At 35.2% G+C, this 16651-nt stretch overlaps 2 protein-coding genes and 1 long non-coding RNA gene across 3 annotated transcripts; 1 reads left to right on the top strand and 2 right to left on the bottom strand.

Moving 5' to 3' along the window:
- Positions 1 to 678: 678 nt before the first annotated feature.
- Positions 679 to 6243, bottom strand: LOC110779976 (uncharacterized). The gene is made up of 5 exons (XR_002531318.2): positions 5980 to 6243; positions 5341 to 5470; positions 4250 to 4322; positions 4034 to 4110; positions 679 to 924 (listed from the first exon to the last, which is right to left on the bottom strand). It is a non-coding gene; the product is annotated as an uncharacterized lncRNA (long non-coding RNA).
- A 739-nt stretch (positions 6244 to 6982) lies between these two features.
- Positions 6983 to 9138, top strand: LOC130470109 (uncharacterized). The gene is made up of 2 exons (XM_056839698.1): positions 6983 to 9034; positions 9121 to 9138. The coding sequence occupies exons 1-2, from the start codon at positions 6983 to 6985 to the stop codon at positions 9136 to 9138; spliced, it is 2070 nt and encodes a 689-aa protein (XP_056695676.1).
- Positions 9139 to 10306: 1168 nt separating this feature from the next.
- On the bottom strand, positions 10307 to 14529 carry LOC130469433 (uncharacterized). The gene is made up of 8 exons (XM_056838745.1): positions 14153 to 14529; positions 13839 to 14054; positions 13484 to 13753; positions 12613 to 13371; positions 12195 to 12520; positions 11936 to 12115; positions 11739 to 11843; positions 10307 to 10357 (listed from the first exon to the last, which is right to left on the bottom strand). Exons 1-4 carry the CDS (start codon positions 14435 to 14437, stop codon positions 12973 to 12975), a joined length of 1170 nt encoding a protein of 389 aa, XP_056694723.1. The 5' UTR covers positions 14438 to 14529; the 3' UTR covers positions 10307 to 10357; positions 11739 to 11843; positions 11936 to 12115; positions 12195 to 12520; positions 12613 to 12972.
- Positions 14530 to 16651: the final 2122 nt, after the last annotated feature.

The raw sequence follows: 16651 nt of genomic DNA, 5'->3' as shown, positions 1-16651 counted from the left end.
GAGCATTCATTTTGAGCCCTGTTCCGGTGTTCCCTCATCTGAATGACATAAGATTCTTTAACATGTCCAATCTTATCCAATGAGTTGAATCTCCTCTAAAGTCTAATGCTTTTAAGGTGTATTTGTTGTATCTTCATCTTTTGCATTCAATCACTAGAGGAAAAAACCTCAAGTGCGGGCTCATTTTAAGGGGTTTAGTGCGGGCTTTTACATGTGCAGCACATGGCCTGCCCGCACTTGGCATTTCTCAAGTGCTGCCAATATATGAGCCCGCACAAAACTATTTTTGTGCTGCCAATTTAGAAAATGTGCCCGCACTTGACAACTTTGTGCTCCCAATTTTCGAATATGTGCCCGCACTTGACAAAGTTTGTGCTGCCAATTTTCGAATACGTGCCCGCACTTGACAAACTTTGTGCTGCCAATTTTTTAAATGTGTCCGCACTTGACAACTTTTGTGCTGCCAATTTTTAAAATGAGGCCGCACTTGACAAACTTTGTGCTGGCAATTTTGTAAATGAGCACGCACTTGACAACTTTTGTGCTGCCAATTTTGGGAATGAGCCCGCACTTGTGATATATATACGAGCCTATAAACGAGTCGTATTTGTTATATATCCTATTTTCCTGCCACATATTTTATATAATTGGACCACGCCACTAGTTAACCTCCATACATCATATAAAAAAGTACCCAATTATATAGATAATTAAATTGTACAGTTGAAAACTCGATTACATAACAGTCATAAAAAACTAGCATCCGTAACCTAAAATTCATTACAAGGAAATATCAAAAACAATACTAAAATTCACTACAAGAAAATATCAAAGATAATCACTAGAAATGAAGTTTGCCAACTTTTCTCGAACTTCATTTATCTCTTCAATCGTGAAAGGCTCCTCCCTCGAATTTTTGAGTACCTTACGAAGATCGACAATAAATAAAAAAATATATGTATACTTTAGTTAGTTATATTATAAATATTATATCGTAAAATAAAGTAAGACTTAATTTGCTCATACCAATGAAATAAAAGATAAAATTGTCGTTTTCGATCCAAACTCTTAACTAATGAACCTATATAGATATTCTAAACCTTTTACATGTTTAACATATTGTTTTTATGTTTATAAGTCTCATTATTACCTAATTTGGTCAAGTTATGCACAATTAAGGGTCGTTTGATCGTTATATATAATAATTTTACTAACATTGTCGTTTTCGCTCCTAACTTTTAACTAATGAACCTAAAAAGGTATTCCAAACCACATAATTGTTTAACATACTTGGTTTTATGTTTCTAAGTCTCATTCTTACCTAGTTTGGTCAAGTAATGCATATTTAAGGGTCGTTTGATCGTTATATGTCATATTTTGACTAAAATTGTCGTTTTCGCTCCTAACTCTTAACTAATGAACCTAAAAAGGTATTTGAAGCCATATACATGGTTAACATATTTGTTTTTATGTTTCTAAGTCTAATTCTTACCTATTTTGGTCAAGTTATGCACATTTAAGGGTCTTTTGATCCTTATATGTCATATTTTGACTAAAATTGTCGTTTTCCCTCCTAATTCTTAACTAATGGACCTAAAAAGGTATTTTAAACCATATACATGTTTAACATGCTTGGTTTTATGTTTTTAAGTCTCATTCTTACCTATTTTGGTCAAGTAATGCACATTTAAGGGTCGTTTGATCCTTATATGTCATATTTTGACTAAAATTGTCGTTTTCGCTCCGAATTCTTAACTAATGGACCTAAAAAGGTATTTGAAACCATATACATGTTTAACATACTTGTTTTATGTTTCTAAGTCTCATTCATACCTATTTTGGTCAAGTTATGCACATTTAAGGGTCGTTTGATTGTTATATGTCATATTTTGACTAAAATTGTAGTTTTCGCTCCTAACTCTTAACTAATGAATCTAAAAAGGTATTTGAAACCGTATACATGTTTAATATACTTAGTTTTATGTTTCTAAGTCTAATTCTTACCTATTTTGGTCAAGTAATGCACATTTAAGGGTCGTTTGATTGTTATATGTCATATTTTGACTAAAATTGTCGTTTTCACTCCTAACTCTTAACTAATGAACCTAAAAAAGTATTTGAAACCATATACATGTTTAACATACTTGTTTTTACGTTTATAAGTCCCATTCTTACCTATTTTGGTCAAGTTATGCACAACTAAGGGTCGTTTGATCGTTATATGTAATAATTTTACTAACATTGTCGTTTTCGCTCCTAACTTTTAACTAATGAACCTAAAAAGGTTTTCCAAACCACATAATTGTTTAACATACTTGGTTTTATGTTTCTAAGTCTCATTCTTACCTAGTTTGGTCAAGTAATGCATATTTAAGGGTCGTTTGATCGTTATATGTCATATTTTGACTAAAATTGTCGTTTTCGCTCCTAACTCTTAACTAATGAACCTAAAAAGGTATTTGAAGCCATATACATGGTTAACATATTTGTTTTTATGTTTCTAAGTCTTATTCTTACCTATTTTGGTCAAGTTATGCACATTTAAGGGTCTTTTGATCCTTATATGTCATATTTTGACTAAAATTGTCGTTTTCGCTCCTAATTCTTAACTAATGGACCTAAAAAGGTATTTTAAACCATATACATGTTTAACATGCTTGGTTTTATGTTTTTAAGTCTCATTCTTACCTATTTTGGTCAAGTAATGCACATTTAAGGGTCGTTTGATCCTTATATGTCATATTTTGACTAAAATTGTCGTTTTCGCTCCTAATTCTTAACTAATGGACCTAAAAAGGTATTTGAAACCATATACATGTTTAACATACTTGTTTTATGTTTCTAAGTCTCATTCATACCTATTTTGGTCAAGTTATGCACATTTAAGGGTCGTTTGATTGTTATATGTCATATTTTGACTAAAATTGTAGTTTTCGCTCCTAACTCTTAACTAATGAATCTAAAAAGGTATTTGAAACCATATACATGTTTAACATACTTGGTTTTATGTTTCTAAGTCTAATTCTTACCTATTTTGGTCAAGTAATGCACATTTAAGGGTCGTTTGATCCTTATATGTCATATTTTGACTAAATTGTCGTTTTCGCTCCTAACTCTTAACTAATGAACCTAAAAAAGTATTTGAAACCATATACATGTTTAACACACTTCTTTTTATGTTTATAGGTCTCATTCTTACCTATTTTGGTCAAGTTATGCACATTTAAGGGTCGTTTGATCGTTATATGTCATATTTTGACTAAAAATTGTCGTTTTCGCTCCTAACTCTTAACTAATGGACCTAAAAACGTATTTGAAACCATATACATGTTTAACATACTTGTTTTTACGTTTATAAGTCCCATTCTTACCTATTTTGGTCAAGTTATGCACATTTAAGGGTCGTTTGATCGTTATATGTCATATTTTGACTAAAATTGTCGTTTTCGCTCCTAACTCTTAACTAATGAACCTAAAAAGGTATTCCAAACCATATAAATGTTTAACATATATGGTTTTAAGTTTCTAAGTCTAAATCTTACCTAGTTTGGTCAAGTTATGCACATTTAAGGGTCGTTTGATCGTTATATGTCATATTTTGACTAAAATTGTCGTTTTCTTTCCTAACTCTTAACTAATGAACCTAAAAAGGTATTTGAAACCATATACATGTTTAACATACTTGGTTTTATGTTTCTAAGTCTCATTCTTACTTAGTTTGGTCAAGTTATACACATGTAAGGGTCGTTTAATCGTTATATGTCATATTTTGACTAAAATTGTCGTTTTTGCTCCTAGCTCTTAATTTAAATAGATATTCTAAACCTTTTACATGTTTAATATACTTAGTTTTATGTTTATAATTCTCATTATTACCTAATTTGGTCAAGTTATGCACATTTAAGGGTCGTTTGATTGTTATATGTCATTATTTTGACTAAAATTGATGTTTTCGCTCTTAACTCTTAACGAATGAATCTAAATAGATATTCTAAACCTTTTACCTAAATAGATATAGATAAATTCCATATACCTCATACATCTCTTGTAACTTATTCACGATGTCCCCATCTTCATATTTACCAAATAGCGAAGATGTCATGCAAACACCTATAGAACCCGTGAGAAAAAAGAGTAAGATGTTACCAACCAAAAGCAAAGTACACTATAAAAAACAGAAGTGCAAAGTACCATGTAAAAGTTTTCATCCACTCTAGGTTTAATCTCAAACAAAAAGGTTTCCACATACCTTTCAATATATGATATGCCGCATAAGCTTGATTATTCTGCAAGTAACAACTAGCTAACAATTGCAAGTTCACCTACACCCAAGGGTACAAGAAAATCATGATGGGATAAAGAACAAGGATAACAATTGCAGCAACTAGTAGCAGTTTCTGAAGTGATGTCAAAAACAAATAATCTTTCCCCGTTACTACCAGATTTGGTATAGTACTCGAGCATCATACAGTGAGAGGAATCCCACCCATCAAATACGGCAACATGTAAAAGTGCAAACAAAGAAGACACTATCATTGCCACATTTCCATCATCCACAAAGACAACTGTTATCGAAAGAGAAGCCATTAACACCTACATTGGACTAAAGAACTGATTTGAAAAAAATCGAAAAAAATCACTTAAGATAGGTTGAAAGTCACCATTGATCTTCTGTGATGGAAAAAAATAAGAATCTATGCATTCCAATGTTCGAGTTCTACAATCTCTAGCAAGATTTATATTCTTAAAGTTTTGCTCGACTGTCACCTGGTTGTTGTATTTACCGGAAAATTTGACCACAACAGCAAAATTAGCCAATAACAAGGTGACAAAAAATCGTCAAAATTCGGTATGACAGCACCTGATCTTCAGTATTCTACAACAACACACTCCAGAGAAAAAGGAAAATCCCCAGGAATGACTTGTATATTAGATACTATCTCCGTATTCTCCTCGGCTTTAATCTTTTGTAAGCCATGTACGTCACAGCAGCTGACAGAGAATACTTGGAGGTGTTCGGTTGACATGAGTAGGGAAAGATAATAGGATAATTGGATAACAGAGCCTAACACTGCAGGAACTACAACAAATTATCAATCCAGAATTTGATCAATTCTATTAATAAAAAAGCTAATTGATATCTACACCAATCAAAGAACTAATGACCGCAATGATCAGGCACCACATCATACTCTACAAAGCTAAGTTTTCAAATCTACCTAAGTTAACCCAGCATAAATTTAATCCAAACACAACAACTAGCTCACAAACACCTCAAAAAATAATACTTTATCAAGAAACCGATAAAATTCCGAAAGACAAAACCAATAAAGGAGCTACCTTTTTCAGCAACCTTAGAGAAAACCAAATCCGCAGACGTCCAAATTAGGGATGCCAAATCAATCCATCTCTCCATCGCCATACATTCCTGCGCTTCCTGGCTTGATCTCGCAACTTGTGCTTGTGCCACCTACGAAATTCTCCCCCAATTTCCACGAGAAATTCATCAATTCACTTAACTTGCACACAAAATTATCGTACTCAAAGAAGAACCCCAAATGAATCATGTTCAAACACAAGTTGAAAAGAAGAATGGAAACTCTCACGCATTTAAACGTGGACAAAATTAGGGTTTCACAACATTGAAACCGGAAAATAAAAAGCAAGCAAGAGCCAATTAATCTGAACAACAACACAAAACCAAAACAACTGCTAACAATTAAACAAGACTAACTCACGCATTCTCACTAATTCTCACTCAATTAAACAAGACTAACTCATTAATTCTCACTCACTAATTCTAACAACTGCTAACAATTAGTTTTTTTTTTTATTTCAGCACTTCTTTCTTTACTAATTCTCACTCACTTTCAGAAATTGAACAAGACTAACTTACTCACTTTCAGAAATTGAATAAATAAACGAAATTAATTAAGTACTTAGGTTATAATTGATTAAGAAGGGTATTAAGAAGAATACAAGGTGGAGGTGGAGGAGGAGCAGCTGCGACGCCGTGGAGGAGAAGCTGCGACGCGGTGGAGGAGGGGAACAGCAACGGCGATGGGTGAGGGAACAACACCGGCGACGCGGGGGGAGCAGTGCGGTGTGTGCAGTGAGTGTTGTGGTTTCAGTCTTGCCCAGAGAGAAGAACCAGAGAGGAACCAGAGAGGGGAAGAGAGATAAGAGGGAAAATGGGATTGAATTGGTGAAGCAGAGAATGGGCTAAGGGCAGAAAAGCGGGAAACCAGAAAAAAAAAATTAGGAATTATTTTGTGCGGGTTTTTTTGTAAATGAGCCCGCACTTGAACTCAAGTGCTGCCAATTTTTTTAAATGTGCCCGCACTTATGAAAATGTATATATATATTTTTTTTTTGTGCTCTCAAGTGCGGGCCATTTAATAGTGCTGCCAATTTATTAAATGGCCCGCACTTGAATAGAAGCACATGACGATTTTTCCTCTAGTGAATCTTGCAATCTTAATATAGCCTTTGATTTGAAATATGAATTTTTCCAGTCAATTACTAATTGAATTTCGCCATTTGGCACAAATTGAAGGGGATAACAAACGAACAGAAGACTCTAGCGAGGAGCAAAAGGCTTGGTCAAGTTGATTTGCACTCTTGTAGACGAACCAGGTGATTAACATAATCTTAGATTGATATCATGTTATTAACAATGCGTGACAAAGTAGCTGGTCTTATTATTTTTCTCACGAATTTGTGTGAAGTGTCATGTTTAAATATATGTTATGCATTTCTATCATTGATGCATGTTCCTATTGTTGTATGTTTTTCAATAATAAGTTGCTACCCTTAGTAGAATTCTAGTTTATTGGCTGTCAAATTCTAGATTCTAGGATTTTGTGTGATAAGGTAAGGTTACTTTGTGGATGTGCGTGGTGTAAGGCTTGTCTAGGCTCTTTTGTTCTTGTGTGTTCCTTACTAAAAAATCCTTGGAATAAGTATTTTTTTTTTTATAGACATGGATACTAGTTGGATTGATTTACGCAATGGGGATCCTGCTTATTATAGTGGTTGCTTGAAATTCATGGAACTTGCGAAGGAGACTCTTGTTGAAGGAAAAACACGATGTCCGTGTAACAAGTGCAAGTTAAATAAATGGCACTTCGTAGAAGAAGTTGGAGGACATATTTTGCTTAACGGTTTTCTTAAAAAATATCAAAATTGGGTTTTTCATCGTAAAGTCAATGAAGGGAGAAATAGCTTTGAAACCCCTAGTGGTCTAGGAAATGCAGTAGGTCAAGATGACATGGGAGAGTTGCTAAGAGCAGCTTTTGGTGTTGACAATTCAGAGTCGCATAATGAATCGCAAGGCATGCCCGAAGATGAAGTTTTTTATGACATGCATGAGGAGTTTGATTTTCATTGTGAGGTAGATAATGAATTTCCATCAAGTAACTCAGGTGAAGAAGATGCTAAGTGTAAACGACTAATGGAAGCCGCTGATGAGGTTTTATATGAGGGATGCACTACTTTCTCAAAGTTATCCTTTATTTTACACTTGTTTCACCTTAAGTGTATGTTCCACTGGTCCGCAGAGTCATTTACTAAATTGCTTGAACTTCTAATAGACGCATTTCCTCAAATTAAGGAGTTTCCATCGTCTTATTATGAAGGAAAGAAGATAGTGAACGATTTGGGGTTAGGATATGAGAAAATCGATGCATGTCCAAATAATTGCATTTTATATTGGGGTGTATTTGCAGACAAAGATGAGTCTCATGTTTGCCATACATCAAGGTGGAAAAAAGTGAAAGAAAAGGAGGATAATAAAAGTGAGAAAGGAAAGAAAATATGTAAGAAGGGCGAGCCAGCTAAAGTAATGCGATATTTTCCTCTTATACCTAGGCTAAAGAGACTCTATATGTCATCTAAAACAGCTAAGGATATGAGATGGCATTTTGAACATAAAGATGATAAGATCTTAAGGCACCCGTCGGATGGTGAGGCTTGGAAAAGTTTTGATAAAAGATATGTAGAATTCGCCGAAGATCCTCGTAGTGTTAGATTAGGTCTAGCGAGTGATGGTTTCAATCCATATCGTCTAATGAATACCAATTATAGTACATGGCCGATGATTTTGATTCCTTATAATTTGCCACCGTGGCTTTGTATGAAGCCATCATCATTCATTTTGTCCTTGCTTATTCCCGGAAAACATAGTCCTGGGATGGATATTGATGTGTATTTGCAACCATTAATCCACGAGTTAAAGTTATTGTGGGAAGGTGTTCCTGCCTTTGATGCGCATAGTGGAAATAAATTTAAGATGCGAGCAGCCTTACATTCCACTATAAACGACTTTCCGGCATATGCTATGTTGTCCGGTTGGAGTACAAGAGGTTACAAAGCTTGCCCTACATGTGCCCATAATACTAATTCATATTGGTTTGGCGGCAGAATGTGCTACCCAGGGCATCGAAAATGGTTGCCAATTGATCATCCTTATCGTTCTCAAGGTAATTTATTTGATGGGGAAAATGAATACGGGGTTGCTCCGGTCCCTGCAAGTGGGATAGACATTTTGAAGGAACTAGAAAAGGTTAAGTATGTTTATGGACAATCAAAGAAAGCACAACCAAAGAAAATATCTAAGAAAAGAAAGAGACTTCAAGGTGGAACTTCTCATGATGAGCCGGATGATGATGATGGTGGTGAAGAGGAAGCCAATGTTATTTGGAAAAAGAAAAGTCTACTCTTTGAGTTGGAGTATTGGAAACATAATCCTCTAAGACATAATTTAGATGTTATGCACATTGAAAAGAATGTGTGTGACAATGTGATAGGAACTCTTTTAGATATGGATAAAAGTATAGATGATAAGCAAGCAAGACAGGCTCTCAAAGACAAAAATATAAAATCTCATCTTTGGCCTCAATCTGATCCAAATCGTGTTAATGACCATTTGCCTCCCGCTGAATACACCATGTCTATAGAAGAGAAAGAACGTTTTTTAAGGGTCATAGAAAAGCTTAAAGTTCCCGATGGATACGGGTCTAATTTGCAAAGATGCGTAAATATTAAGCAGCGTAAACTTATTAATTTGAAAAGCCATGACAATCATGTCCTCATGCAAGATATTCTTCCTATTGCTTTAAGAGCATCGAATGCCACTAAAGTTATTGACTTGCTTGAGGAGTTGTCTGACTTTTTCAAGAATATTTGTTCGACCACTATTCATTCACTAGTGGAAAAAGGGTCATTTGCATCGCACTTTTAAGCACATTTGCGTCGCACATCGTGCGTGGCAAAAGCTCTCGACGCAAATGACTAAAAGTCATTTGCGTCGCACATTTGTGCGACGCAAATGAACCTTATTTGCGTCGCACTTTAGCTAATGTGCGACGCAAATAACTTTTCAGGCATGGTGCTGAAAGTCATTTGCAACGCACATTAGCTAAATGTGCGACGCAAATAAGGTTCATTTGCAACGCACATTTAGCTAATGTGCGTTGCAAATGACTTTTCAGCACCATGCCTGAAAAGTTATTTGCGTCGCACATTTAGCTAATGTGCGTTGCAAATGACAATTTTAGCGCCAAAAAATTAAGTCATTTGCCTCGCACATTGAGCTAACGTGCGTTGCAAATGACTTATTTTTTTAAAAAAAATATTCGTTTTTTAATATTTTAGTTGGAAATTCCGACATGATCGTCTTTGAAATTAGACGCTTCATTCCCAATACCGGGAATACATTTATAATTAATACCTGTCACTAAAGTTTACAACGTAATTAACGTTCCCAATAAAAGGCAATTAAATTCGTCATAGATCGATCAACCAACATGTTACAACAAACATAAAATTATTACAACAAAGGTACGTAGCTAGCTAGAGATCAAGTTTATATTACAAATTAAGCTAAAAATTCGACATTGTTCATGAAGTAATCTGCCCAAAAATCTTTCACCTCATTAATCTCCTCCGGTGAATAGGGCAATGTTCTTGAAAAATCCTAAAAAAGTGTAAATAATTCAATTTATCAACGATTGATCAATATAATAGTTTTGTGTACTTCAATTTATTATATAAAGTACGTAGTTTATGAGAACATACCTTAGTAAGATCTTGACTATTACTATGATTCATTATTATGTCGTACATAAAACGCATGACGTAGTAGCCACAATCTAGTGATCCCGGTTGTTGAGCACACTAAATGCATTAAAATAAATAACACAAGTAAAATTTCTATCACATTGTATGTTATAATTTTGAAAAACTTATTTCTTAGGTAAATAATAAACTAATTATATATATATATACCTGTGCTGGAATCCATGTTAATTTAGTTCCCTTAGATTGTCCACCTAGTCTCTTGTAACTCCGAAAAGCACTACACATTCGATAAATATGCAATTATATATACTTTGTTTACACATGTAAATGCAAAGAATATTTTACATGTAAGTGCAATTATATACTTTATTTACACATGTAAATGCAATTATATACGTAGTAGTCACATTTAAGGCTAATTGGGTCGTTCTAGGTCATTTTTAGGCAAAAATGATGTTTTCGAACCCAACTTTGAACCAAAGAACCTAAGGAATGTTTTCAAACTTATTACACGTCTCATATGCATAGTTATAACTTTCTAAGGCCCTTTACAATCTATTATTTCACATTTAAGGCTATTTGGGTCGTCCTAGGTCATTTTTAGGCAAAAATGATGTTTTCGAACCCAACTTTGAACCAAAGAACCTAAGGAATGTTTTCAAACTTATTACACGTCTCATATGCATAGTTATAACTTTCTAAGGCCCTTTACAATCTATTATTTCACATTTAAGGCTATTTGGGTCGTCCTAGGTCATTTTTAGGCAAAAATGATGTTTTCGAACCCAACTTTGAACCAAAGAACCTAAGGAATGTTTTCAAACTTATTACACGTCTCATATGCATAGTTATAACTTTCTAAGGCCCTTTACAATCTATTATTTCACATTCAAGGCTATTTGGGTCATCCTAGGTCATTTTTAGGCAAAAATGATGTTTTCGAACCCAACTTTGAACTAAAGAACCTAAGGAATGTTTTCAAACTTATTACACGTCTCATATGCATAGTTATAACTTTCTAAGGCCCTTTACAATCTATTATTTCACATTCAAGGCTATTTGGGTCGTCCTAGGTCATTTTTAGGCAAAAATGATGTTTTCGAACCCAACTTTGAACCAAAGAACCTAAGGAATGTTTTCAAACTTATTACACGTCTCATATGCATAGTTATAACTTTCTAAGGCCCTTTACAATCTATTATTTCACATTCAAGGCTATTTGGGTCGTCCTAGGTCATTTTTAGGCAAAAATGATGTTTTCGAACCCAACTTTGAACTAAAGAACCTAAGGAATGTTTTCAAACTTATTACACGTCTCATATGCATAGTTATAACTTTCTAAGGCCCTTTACAATCTATTATTTCACATTCAAGGCTATTTGGGTCGTCCTAGGTCATTTTTAGGCAAAAATGATGTTTTCGAACCCAACTTTGAACTAAAGAACCTAAGGAATGTTTTCAAACTTATTACACGTCTCATATGCATAGTTATAACTTTCTAAGGCCCTTTACAATCTATTATTTCACATTCAAGGCTATTTGGGTCGTCCTAGGTCATTTTTAGGCAAAAATGATGTTTTCGAACCCAACTTTGAACTAAAGAACCTTAGGCAAAAATTTAGGCAAAAATGGCATTTTCATATGCATACTTTACTTACTTGTTTAGTGGCTCCTTAATCATCAAATTTCTCTTCTTCTGTTGAGAATCAAATATGTAGACCTCACGTTTAGACAAGCAAAGAACTAAAAGCATCCAGTGACTCCTACATACAAACAATAAACGTATGTAGTTAGAAAAAAAAAGGTTAAATTTATAACAATCAATTAAAAACGAAGTTCAAAGTAATTTTCATACTTTTCGTAGTATGGACATAAGATGAATGTCTTAGAACTAAGTGCACTCATGGACCTCGTCATGTACAATAGAATTCGATCTGCATCGGACTTTAACATGGTGGCCGAGATCATCTCCGGGCACATGAATCCAATACTATTGGGGTGACAATCATCGTGAAAACACAACTCACTCAAAGCCCTATAATATAGAGTGTAAGAACGTTAAGACAATCATAAAAATCAAATTTAGGGGCAAAATATGAATTTAGGTAACTCACGTAACAAAAACTTGTATTATTGATATATTGAGCCATGCTCCCGAGAGAAGTTGATCGGTGTCTTCAACGGTGACACTAATTTCAAAGTCCTTTTCCATATTGAATGTCCTTTTAGTGCAATGTACCTTAACGTGCTCCCCTTCTTTTAATCCCAACATCATAGTTTTCATCACATTGCACTTACCACTCAAATTTTGCACTTTATAATTTTCAAGGAAATAGGTTTTTGATTTAGTGTTGGACGCTTTTGTTCCACTTCCCCCAACCACTATCTCTTTCCCTTTGTTCCCTTTCCCTTTAGGCTCTTTACTTGTAGGCTTGTTTACCTGAGGTATGATTTTCAAATAACGATATACATATTAGTGAGCATACATGGTATAATAGTTCTACTTCAAATTATCATGCATATGTTAGTTACCTCCTCATTCATAAGCGACACCAAATGCTTTGGCCACTGAGTGAAGGTACCATGAGCTTGAGCAAGTTTCTTAATATATTGAGAAGGCACGGGGACGGGAGCTTCTTTGTACGCGGGCTCAAAATCATCAACGCTCACTTTCACGTTATCGGACGTGACGTCGTTGTGGTGATCAAGGAGCAACTCTGGACATATGGTACCATAGGCAACAAAGACTTTCTCCGAGCCTATGTTCAGGTATAGATGGCACGGGACAGGTTCCTTATTATTTATTTTGAACAATAACGCAAATACAATGTAACATGTTAGAAAAGTTCAATAGAATTAACTAGAAACAAATTACTTGAAAAACACAAATTATCATACCGTAATGTCGGCAAATGGATCTAAACCCCCGGAACGACAACTACTATGAACATTTGCGTCTATCCTCATATGGCTTGGTATTTGGACACCAAGTTCTTTAGCAAATGTGATAAATTTCTCCATGACCATGGCATCCATCTTGGAGTTCATCTCTTGTATTGTCTCATCTTTGACCCTTTTGGTCACTCTTGCTTCCATTTCCTCCATCTCCGCATCTCCATACCGTCGAAAGCTACGCCGATCTCCGGTCCCCCACACAGCTTTGATGCCTACTCCACCACCAAATGTTAGTGGTCTCCCTTCTTTAGTCTTACCAAGTGCACGAGATAAGACATCATCTCGTGCACTTTTGGGAACAAATTCCCCTTCATCTTGTTTCCTTTTCCATTCATCCTACATGAAATCAAATGGTTTTGAGAAAAGTTCAACACTTGGTTTCATAGTTAAGAACATATATGAAATTAGAGGAATCACAACATTACGCAAAATTGTTAAATGAACTTACAATATTTTCTTTGACCTTTTGTGTGCCCTGATCCGGCAAGTAAGGATTTCCTTTCTCATCTGGTACCGATCTTGCAAGAAGCCATAAACATGTCCTACTCGGCAAACTTGAAGAAATTGTAGACGCAGAGGAACCTTCAGATGACGAAGAAACTGAGGGAATGTACCCTTTTCTCTGCCATTCACTTGTCATTTCAGCATATGATTTCTGTCCCATATGATGAGGATATATGTTGAATGATTGACTTTGTCTTGCTTTCTCACTTATTTCCTAATTTTAGGGGGGTAAAAGAAATTATTACAACAAAATAAAACTTAGATTATAACAAGACTTTAAATAAGAATAATTTTTATACCTCAGCTTCTTCGGAGGTACGTATCTTCACAAATTCCTTCCATATATCCTTAGTTATATAACTATACAAATCATATGGCATCTTTTCATCTTTTGGCCTTTTTCTTGTACCCCGGATCCAACCAGTCGTCAATCTTGATTTGAATTCCCTCCAACGCTTATCACAACTCTTTAAGACAACTTCTTTCTTAGTTTCATCTGTGATATGAAATTCTCTCTAAATGAAAGAAAAAGAAAAGGAACAAGAAAGTCTTTTAGCACATGAAAAAGACACGTAGATATGTACAACTGAATTTCCAAAATAAAACCGGTTACCTTGACGTCTTCCCACAAAGTGTCTTTTATTCCTTGTGAAACATCTTCCCAGGTTCTGATCAATATTGAAACCTTTGCGCGACTTATCTCGCCAATGTGATTCTTGTAATCCGTTGCCCATTTCCCTGTGGGTCGGTCCAAGTGATCCCATTCAATTATTCTTGGAACCCCGGGCATGGATTTTATTCCTTTTGTAGGGCCTCTTGGCTTTTTTTTTTGCTTTTGGGGCACTTGATTTGGTGATTTGTTAGAAGGACCTGAATTTGCGTGTTGATCTTCATCCATGCCTGACGCTACTGCATTGGAAAATCATCAAAATTACATACCTTCAAAAGCAGGATTTTAAAATAAAAATAAAGAACTGACCAGTTCTGTGCACTGATCTGCACAGCTCAGATCAGAACTGTGCAGATCAGTGCACAGAACTGATCAGAGCTGACCAGTTCTGTGCACTGATCTGCACAGCTCAGATCAGAACTGTGCAGATCAGTGCACAGAACTGATCAGAACTGACCAGTTCTGTGCACTGATCTGCACAGCTCAGATCAGAACTGTGCAGATCAGTGCACAGAACTGATCAGAGCTGACCAGTTCTGTGCACTGATCTGCACAGCTCAGATCAGAACTGTGCAGATCAGTGCACAGAACTGATCAGAACTGACCAGTTCTGTGCACTGATCTGCACAGCTTAGATCAGAACTGTGCAGATCAGTGCACAGAACTGGTCAGTTCTGATCAGTTCTGTGCACTGATCTGCACAGCTCAGATCAGAACTGTGCAGATCAGTGCACAGAACTAATCAGAACTGACCAGTTCTGTGCACTGATCTGCACAGCTCAGATCAGAACTGTGCAGATCAGTGCACAGAACTGATCAGTTCTGATCAGTTCTGTGCACTGATCTGCACAGTTCTGATCTGAGTTGTGCAGATCAGTGCACAGAACTGATCAGAACTGACCAGTTCTGTGCACTGATCTGCACAGCTCAGATCAGAACTGTGCAGATCAGTGCACAGAACTGATCAGAGCTTTGCAACATTTTGGAACAGATCGAAACCCATGAAAGACACCATCAATCATGCATGCTGTCATTATTTCGATTCTAACCCATAAAATGACGTTTTCCTAGGTCATTTTTAGGCAAAAATGACATTTTCGAACCCAACTTTGAACCAAACAACCTAAGGAATGTTTTCAAACTTATTACATGTCTCATATGCATAGTTATAATTTTCTAAGCCTCGTACTAATCTATTATTCAACATTTAAGGGTAATTGGGTCGTTATAGTACATATTTAGGCAAAAATGTCATTTTCGAACCCAACTTTGAACCAAACAACCTAAGGAATGTTTTCAAACTTATTACATGTCTCATATGCATAGTTATAACTTTCTAAGCCTCGTACTAATCTATTATTCCACATTTAAGGGTAATTGGGTCGTTATAGTACATATTTAGGCAAAAATGACATTTTCGAACCCAACTTTGAACCAAACAACCTAAGGAATGTTTTCAAACTTATTACATGTCTCATATGCATAGTTATAACTTTCTAAGCCTCGTACTAATCTATTATTCCACATTTAAGGGTAATTGGGTCGTTATAGTACATATTTAGGCAAAAATGACATTTTCGAACCCAACTTTGAACCAAACAACCTAAGGAATGTTTTCAAACTTATTACATGTCTCATATGCATAGTTATAACTTTCTAAGCCTCGTACTAATCTATTATTCCACATTTAAGGGTAATTGGGTCGTTATAGTACATATTTAGGCAAAAATGACATTTTCGAACCCAACTTTGAACCAAACAACCTAAGGAATGTTTTCAAACTTATTACATGTCTCATATGCATAGTTATAACTTTCTAAGCCTCGTACTAATCTATTATTCAACATTTAAGGGTAATTGGGTCGTTATAGTACATATTTAGGCAAAAATGTCATTTTCGAACCCAACTTTGAACCAAACAACCTAAGGAATGTTTTCAAACTTATTACATGTCTCATATGCATAGTTATAACTTTCTAAGCCTCGTACTAATCTATTATTCCACATTTAAGGGTAATTGGGTCGTTATAGTACATATTTAGGCAAAAATGACATTTTCGAACCCAACTTTGAACCAAACAACCTAAGGAATGTTTTCAAACTTATTACATGTCTCATATGCATAGTTATAACTTTCTAAGCCTCGTACTAATCTATTATTCCACATTTAAGGGTAATTGGGTCGTTATAGTACATATTTAGGCAAAAATGACATTTTCGAACCCAACTTTGAACCAAACAACCTAAGGAATGTTTTCAAACTTATTACATGTCTCATATGCATAGTTATAACTTTCTAAGCCTCGTACTAATCTATTATTCCACATTTAAGGGTAATTGGGTCGTTATAGTACATATTTAGGCAAAAATGACATTTTCGAACCCAACTTTGAACCAAACAACCTAAGGAATGTTTTCAAACTTATTACATGTCTCATATGC

This window comes from Spinacia oleracea, chromosome 3 (assembly GCF_020520425.1).
Source record: "Spinacia oleracea cultivar Varoflay chromosome 3, BTI_SOV_V1, whole genome shotgun sequence".
In the NCBI taxonomy this organism is placed as follows: domain Eukaryota; kingdom Viridiplantae; phylum Streptophyta; class Magnoliopsida; order Caryophyllales; family Amaranthaceae; genus Spinacia; species Spinacia oleracea.
The sequence above is the reverse complement of the archived record's forward strand: the minus strand, read 5'-3'. Positions and strand labels throughout refer to the sequence as shown.

Bases quoted from the DNA above. Each gene is read 5' to 3' on its own strand.
- LOC130469433 (XM_056838745.1), bottom strand. From the start codon at position 14,437: ATGGATGAAGATCAACACGCAAATTCAGGTCCTTCTAACAAATCACCA. The intron at 14,055-14,152 runs GTAACCGGTTTT...TCTTTCATTTAG, and splicing joins CTTTGTGGGAAGACGTCAAG to AGAGAATTTCATATCACAGA. The intron at 13,372-13,483 runs GTAAGTTCATTT...GATTTCATGTAG, and splicing joins AAAAGGTCAAAGAAAATATT to GATGAATGGAAAAGGAAACA.
- LOC130470109 (XM_056839698.1), top strand. From the start codon at position 6,983: ATGGATACTAGTTGGATTGATTTACGCAATGGGGATCCTGCTTATTAT.